We start from the raw sequence: 19,322 nt of genomic DNA, 5'->3' as shown, positions 1-19,322 counted from the left end.
ACAGCTCATGTGACTGAAAGAGTTTTGACAACCCTACCAGGCTCTGTCACCCTCTGTGACACACCTGCCAGCCTCCACAGGCACACGTGAGCTGCTTGCCCCTGGCTCTGTGGGAGTAGGATCTCCATGCAGCCCAACACATCCGAGTATGCTCTGGGGTGTACTGGTGGTATTTTGTCTAGAGAAGGAAATGTCTTCTGAGATGTCTTGAGCTTTGGACTACTTCTGGAGAAACAGGATTGTCACTCTGGCAGTTGTTGGATTGTGTGCCATCTGTAGCAGGGAAGGTTTGCTGATGCTTTTGAATGTACCTTGTAGGGGTTTTAAACAACTAAGTGTGTCTTATGTGCAAAAATAAATCAGTTCAATTCAAAATTTCCTACTAATAAGATTGACTTTTTCAGCAGCTGTGAATTATTTCCAGCTTTTACTAGACTTTTGGTATTTAGCCTTTGTAACAGGTATCTTTAAAAGACAGTATTTCTCAAACCTGCAGCATTTCAGCAATCCGTTGTGGTCTATTCATGTTGAAATATTTTCCCTGAGCAAGCTTGGAATGTTCATCACATCCCTGCCTTCATGAATGTTTTAGGGATTTAGTGGCAAAAGATTCTCTTATGGAGTGCTTGTGTTTTACAGGTATTTTGAATAGATTACATTTTGACATTTCTGTTTAGACAAATTATTTTGTTTAGACAAAGTATTTTCTTTCTTGGTGTATAATAATTTGTTGACAAGAGTTGAAATCCTAGGCTCTGATGCTGATTGTAAATGTATTTCAGAACGTATTTTAATTAAAAGTTAAGGATGGAAATGTCTGTAGCTTCCAGGACTCCACAATAAATGACAGTGAATGAACCTGTCACGACAGAGATGTTTGCTGCAAGCTTGTGTTTTATATCAGTGGAGTTTTCTTGGAAATAAACTTGGCTTACAATTTCAGGTGCAGAAATAGTGTTGCTAATCGAGATTCATCATGAGGCTTCACTTTCTAAACTTCTGTAGTATGTCCACCTTGTACGTGTCAGATGTTGTCTGTTATTAATGTAAGCCTTTCTGGTAAAATGGGGACTCATCAGTGACCAAATTGAGATTTTTGGTAGTCAGGCTATGGGGAGAAAGTCACAAACTAAAAATCCTTGAAGCTCTGCAGCAAGTTGCTTAAATCAGTACCAGTACTTTAGAATTTGGGAATGCGAAAAAATTAAGTCTCCTACTGGAAAATAATTTTTTTGTTGTTGTTGTTCAAAATCAGTAATTACAGCCTCGTAAAGACACCTCTGGTGAAGATGCAGAAGCAATAGATGAAGAAATCAGGCATACAGTAATCTCAGCAGTGGCTAACTTAGCTGTACATTAGCACAAGAACTAGTACAGTGGCTCCTGGAAGCAATTTATTCATAGCAGTGAGGCTCTTAGCTCCTTGTATGTTTTTCCATTAAAATGCAAAATGCTTCATTTTTAACCCTCCTCTGTACTGAGTGAATTCCATCACAGTGATGGAAGTGGATTCTGGATGTTCACTGTAGGAGGTGGGAGTGAGGGAATATCCTCTAAAGGGTTTGGATATGGACAGCCTGACTTCAGCAGCTGTGCTTTGGATCATGCCATTATAGGCCTGAGAGGGTCAGTTTTTCAGAGGTGAATCCTCCTCTTGCTCCAGCAACAGTAAGTTGGTTTTGCATCAGCCTGCATCAGTTTTGTAAGAGCAGAGCAAGAATAAAATTAGGCTCGTGTTCACCCTTTACTGTAGCTTATTTCAGAGAGCAATGCTTTGGTGAAGGTACTGCTTGCTCTTTTAATGGAAGTGGAACTCTTTCAGCAGCATTACTTTTGGAGAATGAGCTTCCTTTGGGTCACTTGCCTTGCCACAAGTAAACGTAAAAAAAAAAAAAATCATTATATGCCCTGTATGAGCAACCTTGGTTTTCTGTGACAGTGGAAAAGGGCAGTCTGCACTCTCACTTCTGAGCCTCATCTCTGAGATGTACTGGTGAATTTCAGGACAGGAAAACACACTTTCAGATGAGGAATTGGCCTCTGACCAGGCAATCATTGATCTCATGTTCCTGAGAGTTAATGAGAGTATGGCTTTGGCAAACAGCAGAGAGGCTTGTTTCATGTTAGAGTGGTGTGTGTGTGTGAGGTGTGTATGTGGTCCAGGGAATGTAGGAGATGTTTGTCTGGATGCTGCTGAGGAATACAGACACTTTTCTCCCGGAGCATTTGTATGACTGGCAGAATGGTTTTGCAGGTGATACATGGATGTGCAAAAATGTGTTCTGAAACTTGGCAAAATGCCTTCTTCCTTGCTTTTTAAGGCTTGATCTGTTCATCCCATCCTTACACACACCAGATCCTAAAGCAGCCCACATGGGAACTATCTGAAGGCTTCCTTACTATCCTGGTACATGCAGAGCCTTATCCAAAGTGTTTGCTGTGAAGTGTATGGCCCAGTTGCAATGGTTGGATGTGGTGTTACGAGTCTCCTAGGCTGAGATTGGACTTCTTGAACTCTGAAGCTGTGACCTTGGTCACCTTGGGAAGGCTGCTGCCTGCCCTTGGCTGTGCTTCCTCCTCTCCTGGTGGGCCACATCATGGGCTTTTAGCAAAGGAGAAGTGTTGTTGGTTAGCACATTGTCAGTGTCTTTACCAAGTATCACAGGAGAAGCTCTGTGACAGTACTGACCAAGGAGAACGAGTTGCATTGGTTTTATTTTTGGAGTTAGCGAAGTGTCTGCTAAAATCCATAATGGTACTGTGGGATCTAAAGGTCAGGTTTCTTTGTATTTCGTTCTAAATTGTGTTCCTCACCTCTGAGCCATCATTGCTCTGAAAGAGCAGGAGGGATGGTGGGTTTCCTCATGGATAAAGATGCCCTGAGCTCCTGCTTGCAAAGATGAGGCACATATGTATTTTTATGTCTCTGAAGTACTTTCCTGTGGAGTTGAACACCCTGTTATCACATCCCTCCCTAATCCCAAATCCTGAGTCTGTATTCAGGGATTAAAACAGTCTATACAGAATTTTCCTGGAGTTTAGCTAAATAAGGTACAATTTACACATAGCATATTTTGTGCTACAGACTTGTACTTGCATAGGAATATAAAAATAAGTTGTACTGTTGCCAGTTTGAATTTTCCTGTTAAGTTGGTGTGTGTGACTCATATTTTCTGTCTTGTTTTGAATCAGAAACAGGTACCCAAGAATGTGGCCAACATTATTAATGCCCCCAGTGACAATGAAGATTTTCCAGGATTCCAAGATGATACTTCCAAACAGAGCTTCTTATCAGAGAACAAGTCTGCTAGTTTTGATTCCCTGGAGTCTGGAAAAGAGGTAGGAACAGATTGCCATAGTCCAGTGATGCTCTTGGGAAGCAGTAACATCTGAGCCTGTGTCAAAAGTATGTGAATTATAACTCCCACCTTAACCCATAAATTGCAATCCCCATATTAAACATAAATGTAAACAAACTTAGTATCCTTTTTAGGGTTTAGTAGTTGCTTTTGAAAACTTCTTCATAATATAAAAAAGATGTGTTTCATTGGAAGATGAGTTTAAGTGAAACAGGTAGGTGTAGCAAACAGAAAAAAGGGAATTACCATCCTGTAAAGATGTTGCTGGATACATAAGACAGAGCAAATTCATGATATTAGGTGGGCATTTGTGAATATGTAAACTTCAGAGTATTTTTTCCAGAAATATCTCCGTGTGCCTCTGAACTAAAATTGTGTTTTAACCCAGAGAAACCAGCAGCTCCTGCCACGGTAGTGCAGTTTGTGGGTTCTTTGCTCTCATGATGATGAAGTGGCTTGGATCAGCACAATGATTTGATACTTTTTATTCTCTGATTTGGTAGCTGGAGATACCTGAATTCACAAAAAAACCCCAGTAGAACTGTTGTGCTGTCTTGGGTGGTAAAAATTTTAGTTTTCAGTCTTTTAGAAATACAGTTATATGCTTGATAGCCATGGGCTAATGTGTTATAAGATTCCTTTGTCATTTGTGCTCTTGCAAAGGTCCTTCTGTTTCATTAATAGGATAATTGAATTTTTTTTCTTGTATTTTCCTAGTCCGTCAGGTTAGCACCTGGTTAAGAGGTGCTGGTGATAAGATGATTAGTGTTAGCCAAAGAAAGAGACAGAATAAGGCTCGTACAAGTTTGTACTATTTCTGAGCCTTTATAAGCAAGTGACCTCAGGAGAATGCAGAAACCTTTTGTGGGTAGGGCCACAGTCTGCGCTGTGGACAAAGATAGTGTCAAAAATGTAATTAAATGTACTGGGCTCTTAAATTGGTTTGTAATCTTGTTGCTAGACAGCAGTACTGTCAACTTAAGAAAACCAGGAGGTAGCTTGCTCTTGCATTTGTGTTTTTGTGGGGAGCATCACAAAGGGTCAGTGGGGATAGGTGGTGGTGAAGGGGAAGCCTTGTGTGAGAGCTTCTGCTTCTCCCTGCTTGGGCGCTGCAGACACCCGACTGTACTTTTTTCTCCCTTGATTTCCCAACTTGTGAAACGAGTTTATGATAATGATCTCTTCTGCAAAGCGTTTTAAATTCCTCTGATGAATAATGCTGTGGAAGAGATAGATACTGTTAGTTTAAGATGCATTGCTGAGAATCCCAGAGAGAATTGTTCCAGATTTACAGCTGGCACTGCAGCCTTCCTTACCATTCCTGTGTTTCCCTTGGGATAAGAATTATTTTAAATCTTGATCAGTATTGAATTTAATTTCCTTACCACTAAATGGTATAATAAAAATACCCTGAGTTCCATCCAACTGCAGCATAATCTGCAGTCCTTGCATATCACGGCCCTGCATCAGGATGAGCATCTTGTGTTCATGATGCCAAACACCACTACTGCTGCAAAAGCCCACTGTGCAGGAAACAAAACGTTTTGGTGCGAAAGGCAAAATGATGGGAAGTTCAGAAAAAATTCAGCAGTTCTTGAGAAAGGAGGCAAAGTAGCTGCCCTGCTGGGGTGGTAAATGGGCTGTTAATGCATCAGGTGTTCCCTTGGATGCTGAGGTGCAAATGAATTAACAAGTAGACCTCTGTGTGCCTGCTTATCCTCAGGGCTTTCTGCAGTCCTGCTCAGATAATCTCTGTGCTTCTGCCAAGTTCCCACAATTTCTCCCACAATAGGTATCCCTGATGTATTTTACCTGGTTTAGACTGTTCTTCATATATGAACTGCATCTATGTGTTATCTAGGTGTGTTATTTTTAGTTACTTTAGCTAACAAATAGCATATTTACTCACAACAGCCTTCATTGTGGAATTTCATGAAAACATAGAATACATAAAAACTTCAGTTTCCTCCAAGAAATGCAATTTAACTTTAAAGTAACTTCCCTATTGTGTTTGCTCCTTTCTCAAGCAGCTGCACTGCAGCTATCAACAAAAGAATAAAGTAATTTTCTTCAGAGAAAGCTCATTACAATTACCCATAATAATTTGTACATGTTTAAGTGTAAAGAAACAGCATATGCAGTGGCTCCCCTCTCCCATTCCCTTCTTAAGTTTTTTTCACTCATCTATTGTATCTTTTTTCCCCCAGATATTATCTTAAAATAAAGAAATGTGTAATTAAAGTCAGGAAAGGGAGGGAATTGAAAGGAAGAATAAAGATATTTAGCAAATGCATTGTATTAAAGGTAATTTTTGTTTCTTGTGTGGGAGGAAGAAGTAACAGAGGGAAATAGGGGAAACAAACTTATATGTTGCTGACTTTCAAGAGGTAGGTGTGATAGGAGCATAGATTATAGTCCTACCAGGAGCAAGTCGTTCAAGAGATTACCAGGAAGAAGTTGACTAAATGGTTTTCTATTAGTTCTTGTTGTAAGTATGGAAATTCCTTTCTGTTTAGTAAAAGCCCTGTGTACATATCATGAAGCGTGTTTTAATGAGATTATTTACTATAGACTTTACTGGTCTATAGGCTGAAATTGAGGAATTCTTTACCCTAGAACACATGTGAATGATGAACTGCACCAAAAAAACAGAGAGTTGAGAAGTTGAAAGGTGGAGGGATAGTAGTCAGGCTGTTCAAAGCTCTGATCATTTGTGTTGGTATCAGTCATCACATCACATCATCAGTGATGGTGTGACAGCATGTGGAGCAGACCCCATCTCTCATTTATATTTTCTTCTATTCAATGCCTGTTGTTTTCATCCAGAAGAAAATACATTAAACGACATGATAGTTTACATACAAGGAAACTGGTAGTTTATTTTTATTGGGTAGTAATGAAGAAGGGAATAGGTGAAGAAGAAAGTTTCCCCCGTCAGAAGCAGCTCAGTTAAAGCCCTATCCTCAAAATGTAGAAAAAAATGTTGCAAAGTTAAAATAACTCAATATTGAAACTCTGAATGTTGTCTTCCTGTTGTTTGTTTCTTTTGACAGGCTTTGCCTGCAAAGTGCTTTCACAGTATGCTGTGTAGTTGGCACTGTCTCACCCGCAAAACCTGTGTATTGTGGCTGTGTGAATACTCTGTATGTGGCAGTCTCTCCCAGTACTGAGTGGTGTTTTTGCAGGGGCTCCGGTTTCAGTCCAGATACCTCACTGAAGAGCTGCAGAGGATTTTCACCGAGGACACGGACTCTGAAGCTGAAGTGTTTGAGGGCTTTGCTGCAAACGAGGTGCATGTGAACAAGAAAGAAGTTCTGGTAAAGGCAGTCACACCTACATGTGAATGTATATGTTGACTTCTTTTTTTGGTCTCTTCTGTGTAAACCTCATGTTCTTGTAGGAATTTTTATGATATACTGTGACGTTCTTTTTTCATGCTGAATTAAAAGGCATTGTCTTGAAAGAGAAAGAATGCTTTATTTAATGTAGCATCACATTAGAAATGAGAACTACTTCCACTGCTTGTAGATTTTACTGGGCAAGATTATTCTTCTGGAGACAGCCATGTCTGTATCCCAGACAATACTAATATGTGGATGTTTTGTTGATCTCTGCACAGGCAGGAGTTACATACTGTGAACTTGTAAAAAGATGTAAATTAAGGTGAATTTATGGTGGTGCCTTTGGGTGGAAAGACTGCTGTCTAGAACTAGTGATTTAAAAATGACCTCCCTTGTGTCAGAGCCAATAATGTAACGTGGGACTTTTCCTGCCTCTAGATGGTGAAGACAGACTTGAGTGATGAAGAATGCGATAATTTGCTGGATAATGAGAAAGAAGAGGAGGAAGAGGTGAAGAAGGTGGTTTCCCCCAAGAGGAGAACCTTTGGCCTTCGTGTTGCTTTACAGTTTCCCACCAGGAAGTCATCTGAGAAAAAAGTGCCTGAACAGGCTTTGTCTGATTTACCTCTAAAGGACAGTGAATCCCTCACACCTGTTTCAAAAGAGATAAGCCTCAAGCGGTCGGACAAAGTAGAGGGCTCTGCTTCAGAGTCTGAAGAAGACATTAAAGAAACACAGGAGGAAAGTTCCAGTGCACTGCTTAAGAGAGCCATAAATATTAAGGAAAATAAAGCCATGGTAAGACTTAAGAGGAGTGTTTTGTTCTGATATTTACATGCAATTGCTTGGCCTTAGCATAGTAGAATTTTAGGGTCCCTGCTGGTGCTGTGCTGGAACTTTGGGATAAATCTTACTGTGAATTTTTCTACCTGGGAAAACCCTAGAGGATACTCAGCACTCAGACGTTTACCCCTAAAATAACCTCAAGTAGGGATTAGCCTGGTAAAGTTTAAAACCAGAGTAGAACTAAGAATGTTTAATGTGGCTGTAAACGAAGTTACAAATAAGCAAGTTTTGTAGCCTTCAGAACATGTTAGAAAACCAGCTGGTCCTTCTAGGTGGTTTATGGTGTTGTTTGCACAATAATGTTTCTACTTTTTGTTTGTGTGTGACAGATCTGCTGCAGTTACTGATTAGAAAGCCAACTAAAAACTGCTGAGGATGATAAATGTAATTTTTCAGTTGTGTGGGATGTGATTTTTACAGTAATGCTTTACTATATAACTGCTGAACGTGTGTGTATGTGTGTGTAGGTGCGGAAAAGAGCAACTGATCATTTCCTGATTTTTTTCCTCTATTATCCAACATGCCACCAGCTCTCTTTAATTATCATGCTGCTATGTAATCCGAACTGATGTTCAGTCTTTAGTAACTCCTTCAGTTTTTCTGTGTTTCAGGGAAAGTTGCAGCTTCCAAGCAGTGTAGGGGATCAAGCAATACCTCTTAGTGTGGGCCTGCAGCTCCTGTGTAAAAACTTGCTTCAGCTTTGTACGTGTGCTTCTAATCTGTCGTGTGTCCCCACTGCTGTTGTGTTGGTCTTGCTGCTCCTTGGTCCTTCTCACCTTCCACTCTTCCTTGCAGTTCAACCTCTGTGAAATTCACTGGCATCCTAGGAGCAGTACTGTAATGGCTTTAAATAGCTCTTAATAAATGCCACACTGAAGTACTTACTGAGAAATACTGTATTCAGCTTTTAATCTCTTGATGGCTGTGGCAGTCTCAGAGAGCTAGCAGCTTGGCTCATCCCCACTACCACTGGCTTTTCAGAAGTTAGCCTCATTCTTCTGGAATTCCAGAACAGGTCAGTGTTTTTTTTGTACCTATCAGCCACTGCTTCTGTGGAAATGTACCTCCAAGACATCTTGTACAAGGTGCAGTAAATCATCATGCTGCTGAAGTACTTCTGATGCTATACATGATCAGAACATGCATGCACTGGGGGAGCTGCCAGTGGGGCTTAGTTGCTCTCTGACTTTGTAATGAATGTGTATCCAGTGTCTGCACTGATTAAGGGGACGCTGAGCTCCCTGGCAAAGAGCACAGATGTATCTGCAGTCAGTAAAAGCTCACTGGGAACATCTTACTGTCTTCTGGCACCCTGTCTTTCTTTTCTCCCTCCTATCAAATAAACTTAATTTCTCGTTATCAATCATTACCATGCTGTAATGCACTCCTTTGGTGTTTTTTTGACAAGATACTATGTAAATCTGACCAGTTCTAATTCCCAGTAAGAATTAGTGGGAACTATGAAGTTAGTATTGTTGGCAGAGTTTTTGCTCGTGGCAGAGTAAGTGACCCCCTTTTATGAGCCCCACTTTATTTAAGTGCTTCCATAAAAGTTCCTTGCTCATGTTTAGCTGTAATTTGAAGTGCACATGAAGAATGGATGGTAGGTGTTGTTGCTTTTTTTGCAAGTTGCAGTGAGTTTTCAATGTGATATCACTTGATTCCAGCTTGCCCAGCTGCTGGCAGAACTGAATTCCATACCGGACCTGTTCCCAGTGAAAACGCCCAGCTCAACTCCTTCAGTAAGTTCCCAGTACTGGTTGATGGTGACAGTAATTTTTGTTAGACTTAAGATTAATGTGTTTTACCAGAAACTTTCAGCAAGTTTGTTCTGGTTTCCTTTGGGTTTGGTCACTTCATTTGTATAGATTTGTTATTGGTCTGAAAGTGCCAGAGATTATGTGAGGAAATGGAATTTTATAAGATAATTTTTGAAGAAACACAAAGAACAAGATGAGATGCTACTTCATAATTTTTGCTCCAGAAATACTGTTGAGATCTTAGACAAATGTCTGTGTATGTGGGAATAAGGAAGAGTAGTTGCTTTCCTTTGGGTTCAGATCCTGTTAATTTTCCTCTTGTAGGGTTTTCTTCTAAAATCCAGTAGAGCTATGCTCATGAAGTTGAACCATTCAACACAAACAGAAATGACACAGTAGTTATTTCAATTGACTTTTCTCAGCTTTAAGCAGAGGGGTGTCAGCTCTTCTTTCTCTGTAGTGTAGCATTTTTCCATGTGTATTATAACAAAAGATTAAAAGATTTGAGGAAGCCTTGAAGGACCGTGTCTTTGGTGGAGTTCTGTGATGTTAATTGGAATGGAATTTGATGTGAAGGTGTGATGTTTTAAAAGTAGCAAAAGTGTATAGGGAGTTTATTTGGTGGGGTTTGGCTTAATAAATAAGGAGTAGGAGAACCGTAGATCAATTCATGATAGTACAAGTGTGGTACAGACATTTTCAGGTTGTTTCTAGTGTTTAACACTACAAACATAACTGAAAAGACAATTACTGGAATTTTCTTCTTTGTAGAAACAGAAGAAAACCCCAAGGAGGACATTTTCTGAAGGCCAGATAACACGTCGAATGAACCCAACCAGAAATGCTCGTCCACCAGAAAAATTTGCCTTGGAAAAATTTACTATGTCGGCTGTCAAATTCGCAGAACACATTCGTAGCTACAGACAACAAAACCTCTTGAAGAGACTCAGTGTGGTATTTGCCAGATTTTGATATCCCTGGTAGTCAGGAACTAGGAAACATTTAAATGGTTGGCCAGCACTTAAACCAGATGTCACATCCTACGTAAAGTTACTGAAAGTCTTTGGTTGGGATTAAGTACAGAAGAAGTTATCGGCAGGCCTTTCTGTCTCATCTTTCACCTGTTAAGTGGGCTTTACTTGTGACCAGTGTTATTCATACATAACAAGGCAGTTAACTTATGGTCTGCTAATAATTCTTCATCTGGAAATTGCTAGAGCCTGTAATGTACGAGGTCTTGGAGTGGCAAGGCAGTGGGGTGGTGGAGTTGGCAAAGCAAATCTTCTCTGTTACCAGACTCAGGAAAAAAGAAAGGCAAAAATACTTCTCTGGAAATAGCAGAGGGAAGATGTGAGTTTATATGGCTGAACTGAGAATGAATTAAGGGAATCTGCACCAGCAAACTAATGCATAGGCTAGTAATTGAAAAGTTGTAGGTTTTACTCTTTCCTATTTTTAGAAATCTGGTTTTTACCTCCTCTAGCTTATGCTGGTCTTGCTTATATTTTCTGTATAGCCCTTACAAGAAAGACCTTTTAGGTTTGAATCCTTACAGCTGGATCCCAGTTGTGCTTGTTGGAACAAGTGCTGGGCATAGTTAAAGCATTATAGAGGGAACTTGGCTATTAGAAGGAGAGGAGTAGCACCAAATGACAAACTGGGCTGGTAAATGACTGTTTTGGACAGAACAGAACTGATCTTGAGTAAAGGACAAATGAGGTCTTCAGGGACAGGTATAGGGAAGGTTAAGAATCAGATGAGATTTATTCATGAATAGGGGTCAAAGAGAATGGTATGTAGAGGGAAAAACAACCCAATTGTGAGTAGAATACTCTCTTCCAAATATCAGGTCAATAAGAAAGGGCTGGGTATGCTAAAACTTCAGTAGAGGTTTTTTTTGGAGGATATTAGAGATTGTCATTGGAGAAAGCAACTAGAGAACATACAAGGAGATTGAAGGAGGAAAGCATGGGAAGGCAGATGTTCACAGTTCTTAATTTTGAGAGGGAAGAAATGGAGTATGAAGAGTTGTAATGGAGGAGGACAGGAAATGCAAAGAAATGTTAGCAGTAAAATATGTCAGGGATTTGTGCAAATAGAAGTAGTAATGATGGAAAGGAATTAAATAAAACAAGTAAAAAGTAGTAGAAAAAATATTATGGAGGAGAGGGAGAGAAAGAGGCAGGGATGATTTGGAAACTATTCCCTGTTCTTCCAGTGGTGCATGAGCCTGTAGTTTGCCAGTATGCAGTGGAATGAAGGAATTTGTCACCAAGTATGGTGACAGAGGCTTCATGACATCAGACAAAAGGTATTGAGATGAGTTTATTTAGCAGGGGGATTGTGGAGTACGCAAAAGGAGGAGATCATCCAAGTATTCATCTCATCGTCCGGTAGAAGACATAACTGAGGAGGACTTGGACAACATTGCAATCACTGTTAGAGACAAAATCTATGACAAAGTTCTAGTAAGTGGTTGCCATATTATTCAGTGTGTCTCTGTGCTTGAAAAGAAAAATCTCTCACTATTTCAGTGGTGTTTGCTAAAAGGTGTCCTTTCCTGAGGCTCTGGGGAGTTCGGTTCATCATTATTATGTCACACAAGTATGGCTTTGAAAGCTTTGCCTGATTTCTCTGGGCTTGGCTGTTGTGGTTGATACTCCCCACTGGCTTTTTGCCTCTAAAAAGTGTTTTTGTGCCACAGAGCTATTAAGTTAAGTTTACTGTAGCTATTACTTGCCACTGGTAAGAGTTGGCATCCTTTTTGTCCCTCACTCTAATAAAAATGTGTTGTATCATTAAATAGTAGTCATCCCTGCTGTTCTTTGTACACCTAGAAATGAGATTTCTGTACAGGTTGTGTAGTGTCCAGTGTTCTTAATGGAACTCCTCCTTCCTTGCTTTCACTGGATTTGGCTATTATTGATTATCATAAAGATCATCTTACCATGTATGTCATGCTTCATGGTATTGGCAGGGATGAGCCACAAGATCATTTTCTCAATAGTTTTAGGTTTTTCCTAGGGAGAAGAAAGCACCAGAGCTGTGATGATGAAGTTCATGTAATTTGAGACTTCCAATGCAACTGAAACTTGGCACTGTCTCTGTAAAAGTCCTAGCATTGTTATATGATTTATCATAGTAACAGAACTTGCTCTTCATTGTTTAATTTGACTTCGGTTTGAAGTTTGTGCTTATTATTATTAGGAAAGATCATCAATGGGTGTTTAAGATGTCCTTCATATAAATGTTTTTCTCTTCCATTCTGCCTTTAGGGTAGTACTTGCCACCAGTGTCGGCAGAAGACAACTGATACAAAGACAATCTGTCGCAACCAGGGCTGTGGGGGAGTGAGGGGGCAGTTCTGTGGGCCTTGTCTTCGAAATCGATATGGTGAAGATGTGAAATCAGCTCTGCTTGATCCAGTAAGTATCATTCTTGAGCCTGGAATGAAAGGGTAATGAACAGAGTTTTGATAGTAATCTGTGATGTTAAGAATATGCTCATGGTAACAGGGTGTTCAAACTTTTTTGTCAAGAGCAGATCTGTAGTACTAATAGCTCTGATGTGCTGGCCCAGTGTGGCAGTGGCTGCTCTGTTAGTACATGTGCTTTTATGTGCAGTTGCTGAGCAGCTTGGAGATGCCTGACTTCATGTACTAGCTGGTTAATTCAGTCCCAGGAATTGTCCTGTACCAGCAGGCAGAGAGAGGCAAAGGAACTTGTCACAGTGGGTACCCATCTCTTTCTAGGGAGTTGACTATTGTCAGCCTAACATAGAATGAATGTTAGGCATTACAGATGACTTCAGTCTATTTAAAAATCAATACTGGGCACATCAGAGAACCTGAGGCTTCAGAGTAGGAAGTATTCAAGCACTGAATAATTTGTCTAATCCTGCAAAATTTGGAAAATGTTAATAAGGTTGGCTGGCTGGCTGATACAGGCTTGTAAAACCTTGCTCTGATCAGTCACATGGTGGGGAATCCATACTCGTGTCTCTGAGCAACAGGAAGGCAAATCTAACATTTTTCATAACTTGCTTTAACCCCCCCTCTCACATTCACGCCCCTGCAGGCCTGGATCTGTCCTCCTTGTCGCGGGGTGTGCAACTGCAGCTACTGCCGCCGGCGGGACGGGCGCTGTGCCACCGGCATGCTCATCCACCTGGCCAAGTTCTACGGCTACAACAATGTCAAGGAGTACCTGGAAAGGTGAGAGTTCTGCCCTCTGGTCATTCCTTTTTAAACTGTTACAGCCCTTTAAATAACATTTGACTTCTTGTGCCCTGGGGCAAAGCCTACAAAAGAAGTTTCTTGGATTTCAGATTTTTTCCGTGGCTGAAATCAGCTTATTTAAAGTGAGGTATATTTTCTGTGTAAACAACTAATTTGATTAAAAAATTGAAAGACTTTTGCCTATTTTGAAATCCCTGTTGGTTGGCTGAAGTGCATAGAAGTGCTGTTTTGGAAGTTACCAGCTTCAGCAATGGAAATTTTTGGGGAGGCTGTTTCCTAAAAAGCACTAACACTGTTTTCTCATGTCTTCTAGTTTACAAAAACAACTGGCGGCGGATGACAATTGAGAACACTGAACTCAAGCGGTGTCTGCAACTGCTTAATATGTTAACAGTTTGACTTCAGAGGTTTATTACTATGTTTTACATAAAATAGAATTGTAGTGTATAGCATATTCATTTCTGTATTGGGAGCTTTTTGATTGATATGGTCTTATGCAAAAGGTCTCTCAGGAAAATGTTTTGGTAGAGAAATCTACATGCACAGACCTATATGTTAAGTGAAATGGCACTCTTGAACCTTGAGTGGTTAATTTTTAATAGAGCTGCACAGCCACGTGATGGAGAGCTTGGTCAAAATGAGCAATATTTTTATTTATATAATTGTGCACGTTTGCAGAAAGGGTGTTTAACAACTACCTTCAAAGCATCCCGTCTTCAAAGAAACAAAACACTCTTGTCTACCAGCTCAATCATAAAGATCCATTTTTCCAGCTCTGCTTTTTGAACCTGTTCCACCACCTGTAGTTTACAGAATTTATCCTTGCAAAGAAGGAAAAGGTACTTTCCTCTGAATGCCATTATATTCCAGCCAAAGCTGATGCAATCGACCAGTGGGAGGATGGTTTTTGAAAATTTTATTCCAAAGTGCAATTATTCACCAAAACATGAAAGTAGAAGAGTGTTTAAAAAAGAAAAGTTTTAAAATATCCCAGTAAAAAAAACCAACAATACTTCTCACCAGCAGTTTTTGTGTAGTGCACCTGCTGCCTGAAGCATCTACCCAGCTGTTGTAACTGGTCTATATCAGAGTTCAGGATTAATTTTTTTACTTACAGCTCACCCTTAGATATTTTTTCATTTGTACAACCAGGCTTTCAAACAACTTTGTTTAAATGCAACATATTTGTATTGCATGTTAAAGTATGTTAAAATTTGTGTAAGATACACATTTCATTTTATGTAGAGAGAATAAAGACTGATCTAATGAGGAGTATTTTGTGATTCTAACTACACCCTGATGCTGATGTTTCCCGTTTACTTTCCCATAGCAGGTGTAATGGTGCTTGGAGATCAATAATCATTATGTGAAGAAACACGTGAACACAACATTGACGGATGAGGAAATAACATAGCCCACATAAGTGCTACATTAAGGATTGTGGGTTTTGTGGGACAAATCTCCTGGCTCCAGCTGAGTCTGAAAAATCTTATCTCCTTTTCCTATCAGGCAGATTGAGAAAGCAGCACACTTTATTGAAAGCTTAGTACAAAACTGCCAGGAGTAAAGCTATTCCTGCCAGAACCCATTTATCTGACTTCTCGATTTTCAGCTTGAAAGTCAAAACATAAGTTGTCCTCCTGCTTTTGCTTTTATTAGCTGGACATTCATGAACATTCTTAGTTTCCCTTAGCTGATCCACTGGAATAGCTTTTAAAAAATGGCATTGCAGAAGTCAGTTCCTGATCCATGCTTCTGCTATGGGCCCCACTGGATGTCCTGTGTGGTGCCCACAGTAATAGTAGCACCTGCTTTACATGATGTTCTGTAGTTCAAGATCAGAATTATTTGTGTTTAAACAATTGCTGAATAGTTAATGCTACATTTGAACATACGACTTTAGATTTGGTTGGTTTAGCTTTACATTGTGTTGGCCTGCTGTGCATCATCTCTTTGTATGGATGCAGAGATGAGTACATAGTATCTGTCTGGACTGTACTTGTGGATTTATCAACATGCCCTTTTACTAAAAGCAGAGACTGTAGTGATAGATGGATAGATGGATAGATATTTTATATATGCAAACACCAACACAAGCCCAAACTGCAGTCACAAGGTTCCTTGATACTTTCCTCATCTCCAGAGGAGGAATGATCTGTATTGCCCTTGGAATGACAGATGTCTAAAAAAAATCCCTGAATCGTTGATGCCCCCATTTCAAAAAGCAACATTCAAATAACATCCTTGCCACTGCTCCATTCCCCCATCTCAACTTTCCCCTTGGGATTTACCTGCTGTAGTAGCAACTCCTTTCCAAAGAGTGGCTTTCCTTTTTATTATATTTGGGTCTGGTGAGGAGTATGGGTAACGATGGTGTTTCTCTTACTGCCACTGGGAGTCACTCACCTTTCTCTAATGAGCTGTAGCTTTGTTGACAGCTTTTCTCAGTTAAAACTAAAATCTCATTTTGACAGCAGGTCTGAATTGTCCTTCCTGAACTAGATGCTTCAGTCTCAGGAAAATACAGATTCAAAAGAACAAAATACAATGTTTGTCACGTGAAGGTTGTTAAAAGAGGGGTTGCAGCTCAACAGGTGAACATGGTTTCCATTCAGGGACAGCCTACAACTGTATTACAGCTACTGCAACAACTGACTGCTTGAAAATCCAGATGAAAAAAATCTCTTAATTCTTACCCTTTGCCCACCTAATTATACCTCATTATACCTCATGCTAATCACAGCATCACTGAGTATTCTGAGTTGGAAGGGACCCACAATACAGGTGTTTTCAATACTTCCTTTATTCTTGGTATGTCTCCCCAAAAGTTTTATAAGCATTATGACCCACCAAATAAAACATTCATAATTCTTTATCTCTGTTTATTTAGAACTGGCAACTTTCAGTCGAGGTAGAAGATAAAAAACAGGATAAAGATTATTTTTGTGGGGTTTTTTGTTTGTTTGTTGGTTTATGGGTTTTGTTGGTAGGTTGGTTGGTGGTTTTTTGTGAGGGTTGGGTTGTGGGGTTTTTTGGGTTTTTTTCCAAATTGCAGTTGTGTAGATTACTTGATCCAGGTTGCCAACATGTGGTAACTACTAACTATTCTGCACCTCTGAGAGCTGCAAAAAAATTCTTGAAGTTAATCTTGGTGAAATTTATAGTTGCTGGAATAGTCTTTAAGCTTCTGAACCTCACTGGGATTAGAGCTGCTGCTTTCCTACAATGCAGACCTTGTTCAGATACACTTAACAGTTATTTAAATGCAGGAAGTATATTTAATGATTAGAACACCAAGCTGGTATGAAATTTAAAGTCCCAGTGACAAATTCCATCAATCTAGCACCATGCCTAAGCTTCTTGGTGCTGTTCATAGGGCCACAGTGCTTTAGTGCAACTCTTGATGCAATTTGAATGCCTAATAGAGTCCCTGAACTAGGAAATAAAGCAATTTAAGTTTATTTCTTACCTTGCATGGAAGGCACACAGATACAGACTCCTTCCCTTGCTGGGTCATACTCCTCCTTGGTCTTTTTGGTCACATCTGCACACCTTATCCAAAGGGCTGTTGTTACTGCTGTGCATTAACAGCTTTAAAAAAAAACAAAAACAAGAAGTGCTTTCAATAATTCAAGATCCAGATAGTAATTTTAATGTCAGAACTGTCAAGTCTGAGACTGTGTGGGGTCTGCCCTTCTCCAGAGAGTGATGGCAGCCCAGCCAGTGTCCTGCGAGGAGCTCCTGGCCACCTTTCTGCTAGCCAAGTGAAGCATTTAGCTCAGTGCCATTGGTGACCATGCAGAATTTGAGCTACACTGTTGCTCCTGTTACTGTTACTCCTGTGGTGTTCAGGATAAATGCAAACATACATTCACAGATTCACTGAATATTATGAGTGGGAAGGAACCAACAAGAATCATTGAGTCCAACTCCTAAATGAACCATATGGAGATTGAGCCCACAAACCTCAGTGTTACTAGCACCATGCTCTAACCAACTCAGCTAATATGCTGTGATAGTGACAAGAAATGAGATGTTCTGCTTATTTGCTATGCTGCTGAAAGCTTTCCGTCTCCTACTGTGGCAACAACTACACAAAGAGGATTGGGAGACTTGATTTATTTTTCTCCTTAGCCTCATAACTCTTTTATAGAAGAAAATAGAATAGTACCACGGGATATGCACTGAATTAGTTAAATAACAATGGTAGAAAAATTTGCACTCTTAAACCTTTTTTAAACTATAAAATCCAAGATTTATTTCCTTAGCTGCTTTGTCTTCACACTTCTGAGTAGCCTGAAGACAAGTTTGGATTGTTCCCCCTGCTTTCAGGAAAGGATTATTCTGATGATAAGGTGATTTTTATCTTTTTATTTAAGCTGTGATTAACTCTCCAAACAGCATCACAAACATAGCTAACACCAATAGTTAAAGGAAAATGTCTGGCATGGAAACCATATGCTTGGTGCCTTACACACATCACGGCTGACCTGTCAGAAAGCACTGAGGATGGAACAAGCCAGAAAGCCTCACCATTGCTGGCAGCACAAGGTCCTGTGTCCAGATGTCAAGTTCTGAGCACCTCATGAGAAAATCAGTAACCCTAAAAGAGAAGCATCAAGAGAAGCTCCTGCCTTAACTGTATGTGAACTGCTTTCTTTTAGACAAAACTACAGATTTCAAATGTAAAGAGTCCTTTTGTCTACAGAGAAAGTACATGGCTGAAGTCACCAGAAAGTGTAAGCTCATGTAAGTATAAGGTGATAGTTTCAATGGAATTTGTTTCCCTCATGTCTGAAATCAATTGTAGAAGGTGATCAGCATGGGATGGGCTGCTGGTAGCAGAGAATGTGAGTGTGCTCAGTCCTGTTAAATCTGCTGCCTTGGGGAGAAACCTGAACTTCACCATCAGAAATTAGCAGAATTTGCCAACAGCTGATGGTTTCTTAAATGCAAATTGTCTGATACCATCTTTGGTATTTAAACTTCATATTTAAAATTCCAATACGCCAGAGCAAAGTGCACATCAGGAACATAAGGGATTCTGACAGAGACCCTGAATTATGGCATAATGCAGCATGAGGTATCAGAAGAATTTCCTGTTCCAAACAATGCCTGTTTCATCCATGTCTAACCACTGCTGGTTTCAGGCTAAGGGAAAGGAATCCCACAAAATGCTGAACACTCAAGCCTAGTTCTTGGGACAAAGGGAGGTGAGGAGCCTTTGCTTTAGCAAAGTGCTTGGCGTTTCTACAAAACCCACTTCAAAGGAAAACTGACTTTCATTAGGACAAAATTTGGGAGAAATATGAATGGAGCAAGGCTGCTGGGCTTAAATCACTGGAACAGCTCTGTATAGTAGCTAAACCCTGTCACTGTGGGGTACTTACCAGTGAGCAAAGCTGTGTGTGTATGGACATGCTGGTTAGTCCATGTGTCTGGCACAACATCACAGAAGAGTGTGTACTGCAGCACTTCCATGTGAGCAGAAAACATCAGCTCTGCCTTTGGAGAAAAATAAGAAGCATACATAAAGAATAACTATTCTTTCATTTCCAAAAAAGCCACAAAAAGCCCTGAAATAAGTAATTTGCATTCAGATGGAGGTCCAGCTGTTTAAAAGACCTGTGGATCTCTGAAAGGAAAAGGTTCATCACTTTACTCTTCAAGTCAAACAAAAGCATAAAGTCTCCAGGCAATAGTCTTCCTGCATGATTTCTGCTATGTTAAGCTTCTCAGGAAGCACTTCCAGAATATAATCCAGGACATTCTTAACCTG

General features: G+C 40.0%; 2 protein-coding genes across 3 annotated transcripts in view; one reads left to right on the top strand and one right to left on the bottom strand.

Moving 5' to 3' along the window:
- The window catches only part of CDCA7L (cell division cycle associated 7 like), a 33,312-nt gene extending 18,497 nt beyond the window's left edge, over positions 1–14,815 (top strand). For both annotated transcript variants that reach the window (XM_088162909.1, XM_088162902.1), the window contains exons 2-10: positions 3,193–3,339; positions 6,545–6,676; positions 7,139–7,498; positions 9,214–9,288; positions 10,078–10,260; positions 11,640–11,774; positions 12,582–12,731; positions 13,383–13,519; positions 13,857–14,815. In XM_088162909.1, the coding sequence (XP_088019035.1) occupies positions 3,193–3,339; positions 6,545–6,676; positions 7,139–7,498; positions 9,214–9,288; positions 10,078–10,260; positions 11,640–11,774; positions 12,582–12,731; positions 13,383–13,519; positions 13,857–13,890 (1,353 nt within the window). In that variant the 3' untranslated portion in view covers positions 13,891–14,815. The remainder of the gene's footprint in view (positions 1–3,192; positions 3,340–6,544; positions 6,677–7,138; positions 7,499–9,213; positions 9,289–10,077; positions 10,261–11,639; positions 11,775–12,581; positions 12,732–13,382; positions 13,520–13,856) is intronic.
- DNAH11 (dynein axonemal heavy chain 11) overlaps positions 6,210–19,322 on the bottom strand; it is a 138,108-nt gene continuing 124,995 nt past the window's right edge. Inside the window, exons 39-42 of the mRNA XM_088162916.1 lie at positions 18,934–19,048; positions 18,077–18,146; positions 17,013–17,134; positions 6,210–12,750 (exon numbers count right to left, since the gene is read on the bottom strand). The gene's annotated coding sequence lies outside the window, so the exon portion shown is untranslated. The remainder of the gene's footprint in view (positions 12,751–17,012; positions 17,135–18,076; positions 18,147–18,933; positions 19,049–19,322) is intronic.

Source organism: Sturnus vulgaris, chromosome 1 (assembly GCF_052056855.1).
Source record: "Sturnus vulgaris isolate bStuVul1 chromosome 1, bStuVul1.hap1, whole genome shotgun sequence".
Classification (NCBI taxonomy): Eukaryota; Metazoa; Chordata; class Aves; order Passeriformes; family Sturnidae; genus Sturnus; species Sturnus vulgaris.
The sequence above is the reverse complement of the archived record's forward strand: the minus strand, read 5'-3'. Positions and strand labels throughout refer to the sequence as shown.